The sequence below is a fragment of the Mobula birostris genome, chromosome 4, assembly GCF_030028105.1.
Source record: "Mobula birostris isolate sMobBir1 chromosome 4, sMobBir1.hap1, whole genome shotgun sequence".
NCBI lineage: Eukaryota > Metazoa > Chordata > Chondrichthyes > Myliobatiformes > Myliobatidae > Mobula > Mobula birostris.
Genome location: NC_092373.1, coordinates 207,994,569 through 208,010,634, shown reverse-complemented (window position 1 = coordinate 208,010,634; position 16,066 = coordinate 207,994,569). Strand labels below are relative to the sequence as shown.

Below are 16,066 nucleotides of genomic sequence, written 5' to 3'. Positions count from 1 at the left end.
ATTCCCTCAGCACCCTGGGATGCATCCCATCAGGACCAGGGGACTTATCTACCTTCAGGCCTTCTAGTTTGTTCATCACTATCTCTTTAGTGACAGTGATTTTACTGAGGTCCTCACCTCCCATTTTGTCCATAACATCATTCGTTGGGATATTAGACGTACCTGTCCAAACTTCTCTTAATCGTTGAAATTGAACTCACCTGCACCACTTGTACTGGCAGCTCGTTCCAGTCTGTCATGACTCTCTGAGTGAAGAAGTTTCCCTCATGTTCCCCTTAAGCTTTTCACCTTTCACCCTTTACCAATAATCTGTAGTTGTAGTCTCACCCAACCACAGAGGAAAAAGCCTGCTTGCATTTACCCTATCAATACCCCTCGTAATTTTGTAGGCCTCTGTCAAATCTCCCTTTGATCTTGTCTATTCCAAGGAATAAAGTTCTAACCTATTCACTCTTTCCATATAACTCAGGTCCTCCAGACCCTGCAACATTCTTGTAAATTTTCTCTGTACTCTTTCAACCTTGTTTACATCCTTCCTGTAGGTAGATGACCAAAACTGCACACAATACTCCAAATTAGGCCCACCAATGTCTTATATAACTTCAACAGAACATCCCATCTCCTGTACTCAATCCTTTGATTTATGAGGGCCGATGTGCCAAAGCTTTCTTTACGACCCCGTCTCCCTGTGACACCAGTTTTAATAAGTTATGTATTCCCAGATCCCTTAATTTCTACCGTACTCTTCAATGCCTGGGCGTTCATTGTGTAAGACCTGCCCTGGTTGGTCCTGCCAAAGTGCAACACCTCGGACTTGTCTGCATTAAATTCCATCTGCCACTTTTCAGCCCATTTTTCCAGCTGATCCAGAACCCACTGTAAACTTTGATAGTCTTCCTCACTGTCTGTAACAATTCCAATCTTGGTGTCATAGGCAATGGCTGATCCAAATTACTCTCAAATACTGAACAATTGAAGCTTCTTGACCAACCTCCCATGTCTTGTTACAGTCCATGTAGACAACATCTACTGCCTTGCCTTCATCAACTATCTTGGGAACTTCCTTGAAACTCTAAGACCGGATAGACATGACCTATCACACACAAAGCCATGCTGACTATCCGTAATCAATCCACATCTATCCAAATACTCACCTATCCAGTTCCTTCAAGTTTCAAAATTTCAAAGGTACAGCTAGTGTCAGAGAAATGTATACAATATAAAAATAGAAAAATAGAGGGAAATGGGGAGGTCTAGTAATTTCTAAGGTAGGGACATGTTCAGCACAGCTTTGTGGGCCGAAGGACCTGTATTGTGCTGTAGGTTTTCTATATTTTTCTATGGACATCCTGAAGTACTTTTTCTTCACAACCATCCATGAAAACAGAGGAGTGCTCCAAAGAATGAATGACAGTTAAATGTAATGTTTAATGAATGACGGCTCCCCCCACCCACGCATAAGCAGCAGCAAGGCAACGATCCCCCTCCCCACCAGCAAAAAAAAACATCGGCGCCCACCCCCCCACCGAGCACGCAAGCGTGCAGCAACAATGAAGACACAGACTTGCAGTACCCCAAGACTGCTTGTTCACACGGTATTCGACATACCACAGGCGCGCGTGTGCGCGCGCTCTCTCTCTCTCTCTCTCTCTCTCTCTGTCTCTCTCTGTCTCTGTGTGTCTCTCTCTCTCTCTCTCTCTCTCTCTCTCTCTCTCTCTCTCTCTCTCTCTCTCTCTCTCTCTCTTCCCCCCCCCTCCCCCTCCCCTCCCATAAGAGAAAAAGGGGTGTCTTCAAATCACAGCGAGAGGGGATACAGAACAAATGACTGGCTGGTTTACGATGTTAAAAGTCCATTGCCTCACTCTTTCTGAGCTCTATGCCCAAAGAACTCATGTCTCTGGGCACACAGCCAGAGATCTTCGGTCTCCCACGACACACCGATTTCCTGTAGAGGCACCGAGCTCAAATCCGCCTGCCTCCAGAGCCATGAAATCCCGAAACTCCGAAGGCAAGCGAATCTTCTGGGCCGCGTCCTTGGTATATCGAACAACCAGTCATGAGACTCTGAGAGGGAGTCCCATTCCAGCAAAGAACCGAAGCCAGCGTGCAACTCCAGGTCAGGGTCTTCAAAAGAACCTTGAAAGGGAAAAATAGAGCTATTGAAGATGGAAATAGAGCTGTTTCTGAAGATGCAAGCAAAGGAGTGGCCATTAGGCACCATTGTCTCTCCTAAGCTCCTCCTCAAGTTCTATCCAATAACTATTTCACTATTGATCACGGGCCTATAAAGGCATCTGTTAGTCTTGCGAGACCATGGATCTGCACCTGGAAAGTCTTCACTCTCCAGGGCGCAGGCCTGGGCAAGTTTTAATGGAAGACCGGCAGTTGCCCATGTTGCAAGTCTCCCCTCCCCATGACACCGATGTTGTCCAAGGGAAGGGCACTTGGACCCATGCAGCTTGACACTGGTGTTGTTGACGACACGTGCCTATAGTTTCCTGGTTTCTTCATAGCATATCATTGCAGCTATAAAGAAGGCAAGCTAGTGGCTATATTTCATTTGGAGTTTGAAGAAGTTTGGTTTGTCACGTAAAACATTTGAAAACTTCTATAGATGTACTCTGACAAGCCTTCTGACAGGCTGCATCTGTGTCTGATGGGGACTGCTATTGCACAGGATCAAAACGAGCTACAGTAATTGTAAAATTAGTCAACTCCTAATGTGTGTGTGTCTGTGTGAGTCTGTGTACTATGTGTCTGTGTGTGTCAGTACATGTCAGTGTGTGTGTCTGTGTGAGTGTGTGTGTGTCCCGGCATTTGTGTGAGTGTGTGGCTGCCTCTGTGTATGGTGTGTGTGTGTGTGTGTGTCCCTGTGTGTGTCCCTGTGTGTGTGTGTCTGTCTGTCTGTCCCTGCGTGTGTGTGAGTGCGTGTCCACGTGGGGCCCTGCACTTCTGTGAGTGTGTGTGTCTGAGTGTGGGAGTGTGTGTCTCCACTCTTTAAGAAAGGAGGAAGGCAGCAGAAAGGAAATTAAGTTAACCTGACCTCAGTGGTTGGGAGGATGTTAGAGTCAATTGTTAAGGATGAGGTGATGGAGTACTTGGTGACACAGGAGAAGATAGGACAAAGTCAGCGTGGTTTCCTGAAGGGGAAATCCTGCCTGACAAACCTGTTGGAGTTCATTGAGGAGATTACAAGTAAGATAGATAAAGGGGATGCAGTGGATGTTGTATATTTGCACTTTCAGAAGACTTTTGACAAGGTGCCAAACATGAGGCTGCTTACCAAGTTAAGAGCCCATGGTATTACAGAAAAGTTACTAACTTGGTTAGAGCATTGGCTGAGTCGTAGAAGGCAGCGAGTGGGAATAAAAGGATCCTTTTCTGGTTGGCTGCCAGTGACTAGTGGTATTCCGCAGGGGTCAGTGTTGGGACCACTTCTTTGTAAGCTGGATATAAATGATTTGGATGATGGAATGGATGACTTTGTTGCCAAGTTTGCAGATGATATGAAGATTGGTGGAGGGGCAGGCAGTGTTGAGGAAACAGGTAGGATGCAGAAGGACTTAGACAGATTAGAGCAATAGGCAAGAAAGTGGCAAATGAAATACAATGTTGGAAAATGCATGGACATGCACTTTGGTAGTAGAAATAAATGTGCAGACTATTTTCTAAACAGGGAGAAAATCCAGGAATCTGAGATGCAGAGGATCTTGGGAGTCCTTGTGCAGAACACCCTGAAAGTTAACTTGCAGGTTGAGTCAGTGGTGAGGAAGGCAAATGCCATGTTAGCATTCATTTCAAGAGGTCTAGAATACAAGAGCAAGGATGTGATACTGAGGCTTTATAAGGCCCTGGTGAGGTCTCACCTTGAGTATTGTGAACATTTTTGGGCCCCTCATCTTAGAAAAGATGTGCTGGCATTGGAGAGGATCCAGAGGAGGTTCACAAGAATGATTCCAGGAATGAAAGGGTTATCATACGAGGAACGTTTGATGGCCCTAGTCTGTACTCGCTGGAATTCAGAAGGATGAGGGGGGATCTCACTGAAACCTTTCGAATGTTGAAAGGCCTAGACAGAGTAGATGTGGAAAGGATGTTTCCCATGGTGGGGGAGTCCAGGACAAGAGTTTCAGGATAGAGGGGTGTCCTTTCAAAACAGAGATGCGGAGAAATTTCTTTAGCCAGAGGGTGATGAATTTGAGGAATTTGTTGCCACGTACAGCTGTGGAGGCCAGGTCGTTGGGTGTATTTAAGGCAGAGATTGATAGGTTCTTGATTGGACATGGCATCAAAGGTTACGGGGAAAAGGCCGGGAACTGGGGTTGAGGAGGAGAATAAAAAGGATCAGCCATGATTGAATGGCGGAGCAGACTCGATTGGCCAGATGGCCTAATTCTGCTCCTATGTTTTATGGTTTTACAGAAACCTACTGAATGTTGAAAGGACTGTGTGGGTGTGTGTATGCGTGTGTGACTGTGTGTGTGTGTGTGTGTGTGTGTGTGTCTGAGTGCCTCTGTGTGTGTGTGTGTCTGTATGAGTGTGTCTGAGTGAGTCTCTGTGTGCATGAGTCTGTATGAGTGTGTGTGTGTCTGTGTGTCCCTGTGTGTATAGGTCTGTATGAGTGTGTGTGTCAGTGTGTGCATGTGTGTCTGAATGTGTGTGTGTGTGTCTGTGTATGGGTGTGTGTGGCTGTGTGAGTCTGTGTGTGACTGAGTGTGGATGGGTGTGTGTCTGTGTCCGTGCGTGCACATGTGGGTGTGGCTGTAGGTGTGTGTGTCTGTGTGGCTCTGGGTGGAAGTGTGAGTGTGGGTGTGGTTCTGTGTGTGTGTGGTGTTTGGGTGTGTGTGGTGTGTGTGTGGCTCTGGGTGGGAGTGTGAGTGTGTGTGTGTGTGTGTGTGCGTGCGCCAAAAGAAATGGCCTCCTATAGAAGGCTGAGGGTGATTGTAGATGGAATGTATTCTGCCTGAAGTTAGTGGCCAGGGGGGTTCTGCAGGGATCTGTTCTGGGACCCCTGCACTTTGTGATTTTGATAAATTACTTTCACGAGGTAAATTGAAGAGTGGGTTAGTAAGTTTGCAGATAACACAGACGCTGGTGGAGTTGTAGTTACTGTGGACGATTCTCATACTGTCGGTTATAACAGGACACTGACAGGATGCAGACCTGGGGGAAGAAGTGGCACATGGAGTTCAACCTGGAAAATTGTAAAGTGACTCACTTTGGAAGGTCAAAGTTGAAAGCAGTTAATAGCAAGATTCTTACCAGTGTGGAGGAACAAATGAATCTTTGGGTTTACCACTATTGTCATCATCATCGTTATCTGCTGTGTTATATGACATGGGCCATCTTGGTCTATCCATGACGGTGATTGTTCTCCGCAAATGTTTCTACAGAAGTGGTTTGCCATTGCCGCCTTCTGGGCAGTGTCTTTACAAAACCAGTGACCCTAGCCATTATCAGTACTTCAGAGATGGTCTGCCTGGCGTCAGTGGTTGTGTAACTAGGACTTGTGATATACAGCAGGTGCTCATACGACCATCCACCACCTGCTCCCACAGCTTCACGGGATCCTGATCAAGGTGGGGTGAGGGTGAGGGGACAAACAGGTGTTACACTTTGCCCAGGGTGACCTGCAAGCTGGCAGAGAGAAGGACCACCTTACACCTCCATTGGTAGTGATGCCAACACCCCCATCACCCACATCTGTAGATCCCTCAAAGTGGCAGTACAAGTTGACAGGGTGGTTAAGAAGGTGTATGGTGTGTTGGCCTTCATTAATCAGGAGATTGTGTTCAAGAGCCATGAGGAAATGTTGTAGCTCTTTTAAGACTTTGGTTAGAACGCACTGGAATATTGTGTTCAGTTCTGGTTGCCTCTTTACAGGAAGGATGTGGAAGTTTTAGAGAGGGTGCAGAGGAGATTTACCAGGCTGCCGTCTTTTGAGGAAAGGTTGAGTGAGCTGGAACTTTGAAGTGAAGTAAGTTAGACCATAAGATCATAAGATATAGGAGCAGAAGTAGGCCATTCGGCTCATCGAGTCTGCTCCACCATTCAATCATGGGCTGATCCAATTCTTCCAGTCATCCCCACTCCCCTACCTTCACCCAACACCCTTTGAAGACCAGGCTACTCAAGAACCTATCTATCTCTGCCTTAAATGCACCCAATGACTTGGCCTCCACAGCCGCTCGTGGCAACAACTTCCACAGATTGACTAAAGTAATTTCTCCGCATCTCAGTTCTAAATGGATGTCCTTCAATCCTGAAGTCGTTTCCTCTTGTCCTAGAATCCCCTGGGAAATAACTATGCCATATCTAGTTGAGAGTTGAGAGATGACTTGATAGAGATGTACAGGATGATGAGAGGCATAGACAGGATAACCAGAGGCTTTTTCCCCAAAACCAGAGAATATCATTTAAGGTGAGGGGAGAGAAGATTAGGAGGGATGCCAGAGATCGGATTTGTTTTACACAGAGATTAATGGTTGTCTGAAAGGCACTCCCAGGTGAGATGGCACAGGCTGGTACAATAGAAACATTTACAGCACTCCTGGGTGAGATGGCACAGGCTGGTACAATAGGGACATTTACAGCACTCCTGGGTGAGATGGCACAGGCTGGTACAATAGGGACATTTGCAGCACTCCTGGGTGAGATGGCACAGGCTGGTACAATAGGGACATTGAAGAGGCTGTTAGATGGGTGTAAGAAAAATGAAGGCTTACGGGCTGAGTAGGAGGGAAGAGTTAGTTTGATTGTGGATTAGGTTTGTACAGGTTAACCCAACATTGTGGTGCGGAGGGCATCTCCTGTACTGTGCTGGGCTGTGCTGTTGTATGGTCTAAATGTCAATTAAGAGCTCTGTGCTCCTGATTGCCTGTGTATGGGACCGGTGGCTCTGAACCAAGCTCTGTGCTCCTGATTGTCTGTGTATGGGACCGGTGGCTCTGAACCAAGCTCTGTGCTCCTGATTGTCTGTGTATGGGACCGGTGGCTCTGAACCAAGCTCTGTGCTCCTGATTGTCTGTGTATGGGACCGGTGGCTCTGAACCAAGCTCTGTGCTCCTGATTGCCTGTGTATGGGACCGGTGGCTCTGAACCAAGCTCTGTGCTCCTGATTGTCTGTGTGGCTCTGACGCTGATGCTATGCCGTTGTGTTTGTGTTTCAGAGGGAACAGCGACAGAGGGTGACACCCAGCCCTGGTGTGTCAGCACAGGACCCCGTGTCCCCATACCCAGCTCTGCCCACAGTGGCTGTCACCTTCTCCCGCTCTGTACTCAGGTATGTGCAATGTACCTGCCTGTTTACCTACCACCCCACACTCCCCGCCCGTGTACCCCACCCTGCATAATCCTGCCCCCGTACCCTGAACACTGTGCACCCCTGACTGCGTGTCCTGCCCACAGAGGGAGCTGTGTCTCCAATGGTGGAGGTCTGGGTTCTTCATGTACTGTGCATGTGCTGAGCCGCTGTACTGTATCACACCCAGTGTGTCACAGCTTTCAGGACTGGACACACAGACACGGGACTGGACACGCATACACATTGTACCAGAGACGCACAGTACCAGACACACACGCACATGCACGCTGTACCGGACACACATACACGCTGTACCTGAGATGGACGTGCACACAGACACGATACTGGACACGCACATGCTGTACTGGAGATGCACACGGTACCAGATGTGCACGCATGCGATACCAGGCACACTGGACACACACAAATGACACTGGATATCTTCAACCTCCCGCTCTGGCAGTGTGAGGTACCCATCTGCTTCAAACAGGCTTCAATTGTACCGGTGCCCAAGAACAGCGAAGGGCGTGATAATCTGTCTAAGTACTATCACCCGGTGGAACTTGCATCCACAATGACGAAGTGTTTTGAGAGGCTAGTGTTGAAGCATATCAGTTCATGTCTGAGTGGTGATTTGGATCCACTCCAACTTGCCTACCAATACAACCGGTCTACAGCTGATGCCATATCACTGGCCCTTCACACAACCCACAGCTCAGCATTTAACACCATCACCCCCTCAAAACTAATCAGTAAGTTTCAACTCCCTTGTGCAATTGGATCTTGGATTTCCTCACTTGTAGACCCCAGTCAGTTTGGATTGGCAAAAACATCTCCTCCACAATCTCCATCAGCACAGGAGCACCACAGAAATTGTACTTAGCCCCCCTGCTCTACTCACTTTACACCTATGACTGTGTGGCTAAGTACAGCTCCAACACCATATACAAGTTTGCTGATGGCACCACTGTTGTGGGCTGTATCAAGGGGGGTAATGAATCAGCAAACAGGAGGGAGATCGAAAACTTAGCTGAGTGGTTTAAGAATTAGGGGTAGGCCATTTAGAACGGAGTTGAGGAAAAACTTTTTCACCCAGAGAGTGGAGGATATATGGAATACTCTGCCCCAGAAGGCTGTGGAGGCCAAGTCTCTGGATGCTTTCAAGAAAGAGATGGATAGAGCTCTTAAAGATAGTGGAATCAAAGGTTATGGGGATAAGGCAGGAACTGGATACTGATTGTGGATGATCACCCATGATCACAGTGAATGGCAGTGCTGGCTCGAAGGGCCGAATGGCCTACTCCTGTTCCTATTGTCTATTGGTTCAAAAACAACCTTTCACTCAATGTCAGTAAGACCAAGGAATTGATTATAAACTTCAGGAGAGGGAAACATTGTCAGTAACTTTAAATTCCTGGGTGTCACTATCCCAGAGGACCTGTCCTGGACCCATCATATAAATATTATTGTGAAGAAAGCACGACAGCGCCTCTCCTTCCTCAGGGGTCTGTGGGGATTCAGCATGTCATCAGAAACCTTAGCAAACTTCTGTTGATGTGTGGTGGAAGGTGTGCTGACTGGCTGTGTTACAGCCTGGTATCCTCACCACCCAGGCCACGCTCTTTTCTCACTGCTGCCAGCAGGTAGAAGGTACAGGAGCCTCAGGACTCGCCCCACCAGGTTCAAGAACAGTTACTACCCCTCAACCAACAGGCTCCTGAACGAAAGGGGATAATGGCACTCAGTTAAGGATTCTGTTATACTGTTATTTCATACTCATTATTTATTACTGCTTATTTATATCTCCATTTACACAGTTTGGTTACAGTTTTCAATTACTATTCTAAAGATTTGCAAGGTATGCCCTCAGGGAAAGAATCTCAGGGTTATATGTGGTGACATGTATGTGTTCTGATAAATTTTACTTTGAAATTAGAACATGCACACTACCAATCACGTATGCGGTACTGAACACACACACAGACAGTATCAGGTGCACAGTCCCCACCTCTCTATCAGACGCTGGAGCTCCGAACCAGACAATAGAGAGCTCCGTTCTGCCTCCTGTCGACCATGAGGGCGAAGCGGGTTTGTCTGGCTGCCCGCTTGTCAGCGGGTCTCCCAGCTCACAATTCAGGACAGTGACCATTCATCTTGTCTTCCAGAACCACTCCAGATGTCCGGCATGGGAAGGGAAACATCAGGCACTGAAGTGGCTTGGATCTACTGTCAGAGCCTCCTGACACCATCAGCAGGCTGAATGGACTTCACTGGCTACCCAGCGGAGCCCCACTGTAGCAAAGGGACACAACTCCTTGCTGGGACATGGTGTGCATGCAGCTCTTCACCACGGACAGAGGGTGTGGTGAGAGCTCCAAACTGGGTTCACAGGCTGTGGTTCAGCTCCAAGCTGGAGACACAGGGAGAGGCTACAGCTCAGTGTGGGGACACTGACCACTCCACGCTCCGGACACGGGGTGTCGGGTCTGTCCGCGCTCCGGACACGGGGTGTCGGGTCTGTCCGCGCTCCGGACACGGGGTGTCGGGTCTGTCCGCGCTCCGGACACGGGGTGTCGGGTCTGTCCGCGCTCCGGACACGGGGTGTCGTGTCTGTCCGCGCTCCGGACACGGGGTGTCGGGTCTGTCCGCGCTCCGGACACGGGGTGTCGGGTCTGTCCGCGCTCCGGACACGGGGTGTCGGGTCTGTCCGCGCTCTGGACACGGGGTATCGGGTCTCTCCGGAGCCCATGCTCTGGACACAGGGATTAGTATTGCTCCATGTTGGCACACGGTCACCCCAGACACTAACATCACATCCAGCCCCCGATGCCCCATCCCCCACACCCCACTAATCCTGGGCAACTCCAATTACTTCCCTCTCCTATTTCTCAGCCCTTAACCACACACATAACCCCAAAGACGTTCAGGTCGTCCTGCTGACCCCTGACCCCACAGATGCTAGGTCACCTCTGACCCCATCAAAGACTACAACTACCCTAACCCAGCTTCGGTCTCTGCAGTGCTAAGTGTGAAATAGTCTCATCTCAATGAACCACTGTCACTGTTTGAATGTGAGAGACAGATTCATACCGGTCAGGGTGGATGGGATGTTCCTGGATGCACTGCCAGAGGGTAACATGTTTACGCAGGGAGAACAAGGCTGTTCTGTGATACAGGAGATTCTGCAGACACTGGAACTGCAAAACAGTGTACACAAAATGCTAGAGGAACTCAGAAGCTCAGGCAGCACTGGGCTGAAAGATCGACCGTTCATTCCCGTTCATTAATACTGCTGGCCTGCCGAGCTCCTCCAGCATTGTGTCTACAGGGCTGTTCTGGGTCTGGACGGCCCACTGGAACCACAATAAATGGTACCGTGAGGTACAGTCCCTTCTGTCCTGTGTTTGCATGACACTACCAGAGTGCGGATAGGTTGTTCCCACAAGGAAAAGCTCCAGGCTCCCAGACCAGTACTGCAGCCTCTGGAAGTGTCTGACCGCTGGGGACTCCTGAAAACGAAGGGGCAACATCCTCAATGAGACGAGGTGTTTCAGTGATCTGGCTGATGTCTGAAGGAAGTGCTCAGTGTTATTAATGTGTGTCCGTCCCCACAGTGACCGGTCAGTGTGTCCGTCCCCACAGTGACTGGTCAGTGTGTCTGTCCCCACAGTGACTCACAGTGACCGGTCAGTGTGTCCGTCCCCACAGTGACCGGTCAGTGTGTCCGTCCCCACAGGACTCTCAGTGACCGGTCAGTGTGTCCGTCCCCACAGGACTCACAGTGATCGGTCAGTGTGTCCATCCCCACAGGGACCGGTCAGTGTGTCCGTCCCCACAGTGACTCAAAGTGACCGGTCAGTGTGTCCGTCCCCACAGGACTCACAGTGACCGGTCAGTGTGTCCATCCCCACAGGGACCAGTCAGTGTGTCTGTCCCCACAGTAACTCAGTGACCGGTCAGTGTGTCTGTCTCCACAGCGACTCACTGACCAGTCAGTGTGTCCGTCCCCACAGCGACTCACAGTGACCGGTCAGTGTGTCCGTCCCCACAGTGACCGGTCAGTGTGTCCGTCCCCACAGTGACCGGTCAGTGTGTCCGTCCCCACAGTGACTCACAGCGACCGGTCAGTGTGTCCGTCCCCACAGTGACTCAGTGACCGGTCAGTGTGTCCGTCCCCACAGCGACTCACAGCGACCGGTCAGTGTGTCCGTCCCCACAGTGACTCACAGCGACCGGTCAGTGTGTCCGTCCCCACAGTGACTCACTGACCAGTCAATGTGTCCATCCCCACAGTGACCGGTCAGTGTGTCCGTCCCCACAGTGGCTCACAGTGACCGGTCAGTGTGTCCGTCCCCACAGTGGCTCACAGTGACCGGTCAGTGTGTCTGTCCCCACAGTGACTCACTGACCAGTCAGTGTGTCTGTCCCTACAGTGACTCACTGACCAGTCAATATGTCCATCCCCACAGTGATCGGTCAGTGTGTCCGTCCCCACAGTGACTCACTGACCAATCAGTGTGTCTGTCCCCACAGTGGCTCACAGTGACCGGTCAGTGTGTCTGTCCCCACAGTGACTCACAGTGACCGGTCAGTGTGTCCGTCCCCACAGTGACCGGTCAGTGTGTCCGTCCCCACAGTGACCGGTCAGTGTGTCTGTCCCCACAGTGACTCACAGTGACCGGTCAGTGTGTCCGTCCCCACAGTGACCGGTCAGTGTGTCCGTCCCCACAGGACTCACAGTGACCGGTCAGTGTGTCCGTCCCCACAGGGACCGGTCAGTGTCCGTCCCCACAGTGACTCACAGTGACCGGTCAGTGTGTCCGTCCCCACAGTGACTGGTCAGTGTGTCCATCCCCACAGGACTCTCAGTGACCGGTCAGTGTGTCCATCCCCACAGGGACCAGTCAGTGTGTCTGTCCCCACAGTAACTCAGTGACTGGTCAGTGTGTCCGTCTCCACAGTGACTCACTGACCAGTCAGTGTGTCCGTCCCCACAGCGACTCACAGTGACCGGACAGTGTGTCCGTCCCCACAGGGACCGATCAGTGTGTCTGTCCCCACAGTAACTCACAGTGACCGGTCAGTGTGTCCGTCCCCACAGTGACCGGTCAGTGTGTCGGTCCCCATAGCGACTCAGTGACCGGTCAGTGTGTCCGTCCCCACAGCGACTCACAGTGACCGGTCAGTGTGTCCGTCCCCACAGCGACTCACAGTGACCGGTCAGTGTGTCCGTCCCCACAGCGACTCACAGTGACCGGTCAGTGTGTCCGTCCCCACAGCGACTCACAGTGACCGGTCAGTGTGTCCGTCCCCACAGCGACTCACAGTGACCGGTCAGTGTGTCCGTCCCCACAGCGACTCACAGTGACCGGTCAGTGTGTCCGTCCCCACAGCGACTCACTGACCAGTCAGTGTGTCCGTCCCCACAGTGACTCACTGACCGGTCAGTGTGTACTTTCCCACAGTGACTGGTCAGTGTGTCCGTCCCCACAGTGACTCACTGACCAGTCAATGTGTCCATCCCCACAGTGACCGGTCAGTGTGTCCGTCCCCACAGTGACTCACTGACCAGTCAGTGTGTCTGTCCCCACAGTGACTCACTGACCGGTCAGTGTGTACTTTCCCACAGTGACCAGTCAGTGTGTCCGTCCCCACAGTGGTTCACAGTGACCGGTCAGTGTGTCCGTCCCCACAGTGGCTCACACTGACCGGTCAGTGTGTCTGTCCCCACAGTGACTCACTGACCAGTCAGTGTGTACTTTCCCACAGTGACCAGTCAGTGTGTCCGTCCCCACAGTGGTTCACAGTGACCGGTCAGTGTGTCCGTCCCCACAGTGGCTCACACTGACCGGTCAGTGTGTCTGTCCCCACAGTGACTCACTGACCAGTCAGTGTGTCTGTCCCCACAGTGACTCACTGACTGGTCAGTGTGTACTTTCCCACAGTGACCGGTCAGTGTGTCCGTCCCCACGGTGACTCACTGACCAGTCAATATGTCCATCCCCACAGTGACCGGTCAGTGTGTCCGTCCCCACAGTGACTCACTGACCAGTCAGTGTGTCTGTCCCCACAGTGACTCACTGACTGGTCAGTGTGTACTTTCCCACAGTGACCAGTCAGTGTGTCTGTCCCCACAGTGGCTCACAGTGACCGGTCAGTGTGTCCGTCCCCACAGTGGCTCACAGTGACCAGTCAGTGTGTCTGTCCCCACAGTGGCTCACAGTGACCAGTCAGTGTGTCTGTCCCCACAGTGGCTCACAGTGACCGGTAAGTGTGTCCGTCCCCACAGTGGCTCACAGTGACCGGTCAGTGTGTCCGTCCCCACAGTGGCTCACAGTGACCAGTCAGTGTGTCTGTCCCCACAGTGGCTCACAGTGACCAGTCAGTGTGTCTGTCCCCACAGTGGCTCACAGTGACCGGTAAGTGTGTCCGTCCCCACAGTGGCTCACAGTGACCGGTCAGTGTGTCCGTCCCCACAGTGACTCACTGACCAGTCAGTGTGTCTGTCCCCACAGTGACTCACTGACTGGTCAGTGTGTACTTTCCCACAGTGACCAGTCAGTGTGTCCGTCCCCACAGTGACCCACACTGACCAAACAGTGTGCCTATTTCCACAGTCTTCCAGAGCGATCGTTCAGAGTGTCCGTCCCCACGGTGACCAGACTGACCGGTCAGTCTGTCTGTTCCCACAGTGTCACTCACCAACAGGTCAGTGTGCTGGTTCTCTCGGTGAACCTCACCGGCTGGTCAGTGTGTCTGTTCCCACAGCAACTGGTGAATGGTGTCCAGCATCTCTGGGCACCTCTCACACACCATCGGCATCTCTGGGCACCTCTCAGATACCGTCGGCATCTCTGCTTCCATCGCTCTCTCCGGCAGTTTGTCGTAGGCCCTCACGTGCCTCTGGGTGAAGAAGGTCCCCCTCAGATTGTCCTTGTCCCTTGTCCGTCGGTTTCATACACCCCTGATATTGAGAGAGGATTCCTGAGGTCTGTCCTCTCTGTACCCCTCCTCATCGTGTTTTCTCAGTCAGGTCCCCTCTCAACACGCTCCATTCGGGGACCACTTCTCCTAACTGAACCATTCCATCCCAGACAGCATTCTGGTAAATCTCTTCTACATCCTTTTCTGCGCTGTCGGGTTCAAGCACAGCTTCTATCCCACTGTTATCAGACTTTTGAAAGGAGCTCTTGTATGATAAGATGGACTCTTGGCCTCACAATCTACCTCATTACGATCTTGCTGTTTATTGTTTACCTGCAGTGTGCTTTCTATGTAACACTTCATTCTGCATTCTGTTACTGTTCTACCTCAGTGCACTGTGTAATAATCTGATCTGCATGAACAGTCTGCAAGACCAGCTTTTCACTGTACATGACACAATAATAAACCAGTACCGATCCTTCTGACAGTGTGGTGACGGGAACTGCATGCATTTCTCCAGGAGGTCTGAGCAGGTGTATGTAGTTACCAGCTCCTGTGTTCAATGCCATGCACCGAGATACAGTGAAAAGTCTTGTTTCAGTGCTGTCCAGACAGATCATTCCTTATGTAAGTTCACTGAGGAGGCACAGATGGTGATATTACAAAGTGCAGTGTATAACATTACAGAGAGTGTGTAAGAGCAGTGATGAGATAGATTGGGAGATGAAGAGTCCCATGATAGACTGGGCTGTGTTTAGAATAAGACCATAAGGCGTAGCAGCAAAAGCAACCCATCGAGTCTTAAGCACAAAATACTCTGCAGATGCTGGGGTCAAAGCAACACTCACAACATGCTGGAGGAACTCAGCAGGTCGGGCAGCATCCGTGGAAACGATCAGTCAATGTTTCGGGCCGGAACCCTTCGTCAGGACTGACGTGAGAAGGGTCAGAGGCCCTATAAAGAAGGTGGGAGGGAGGGTGGGAAGGAGAAGGCTGGTAGGAGAGGTGGAGATCACAGAGGGGGAGCAGCGAAAGAGGGTCTCACTGAACTCCTGTTGAAGGGAAGATTTAAACTTCTTCAGGGTAGGCATATCTTGAAGAGACTTTCCAGCGGAGTAGCCAATCGTAAAACACAAAATAATCTGCAGATGTGGAGTCAAAGCAACCCTCACAACACGCTGGAGGAACTCAGCAGGTCGGGCAGCATCTGTGGAAACGATCAGTCAATGTTTCGGGCTGGAACCCTTCATCAGGACTGAAGCGGGAAGGGGCAGAGGCCCTATAAAGGCATCGAGTCTGCTCTGCCTTTCCATCATGACTGATTTATTATCCCCCTCAACCCTATTTTCCTGCCTTCTCCCCGTAACCTTTCAAGATACAATTGCAGTATTACCAAAGAATGCATGAATTATACAACCTTAAGATTTGCTTTCTCACAGGTGGCCACAAAGCAAGAAACCCAAAAGAGCTCAATTAAAGAAAAAAAAGAATAAAAGTAAAAATAAAAGACCAACACTTATGTGAAAAAGAAAGAAAAACGTACGTCATGTTAACAAGAGAAGCGAACAACAGCATTCTGGACCACAACTGAGTCCCCAGATCTGCTGCCCAGAGTAGGCCCAAAGCTTTGCTTATTAGTTCATCTATTAGCAGGCCCGGAGCACAGCAGTTGGGGCTGTCTTTGTAGCCTTAATGCCATGGAGATGACCATCCCTGAGAACGAGCAAAATCAGCTCTTGTCCCAAATGACACCCTGTTGTTTCAGTCCATGTGGGTAGGCATTTAAATTGACCAAACAGCAGACCAGCAAAGGGCTCCATGCTCTGGAGAGAGGTGTGA

General features: G+C 50.6%; 1 protein-coding gene across 1 annotated transcript in view; it reads left to right on the top strand.

Moving 5' to 3' along the window:
* Positions 1-14,708, top strand: part of LOC140196915 (disintegrin and metalloproteinase domain-containing protein 33-like) — a 125,454-nt gene extending 110,746 nt beyond the window's left edge. The window contains exons 22-23 of the mRNA XM_072256851.1: positions 7,170-7,282; positions 9,469-14,708. Of these exons, the coding sequence (XP_072112952.1) occupies positions 7,170-7,282; positions 9,469-9,514 (159 nt within the window). The 3' untranslated portion in view covers positions 9,515-14,708. The remainder of the gene's footprint in view (positions 1-7,169; positions 7,283-9,468) is intronic.
* The last annotated feature ends 1,358 nt before the right edge of the window (positions 14,709-16,066 follow it).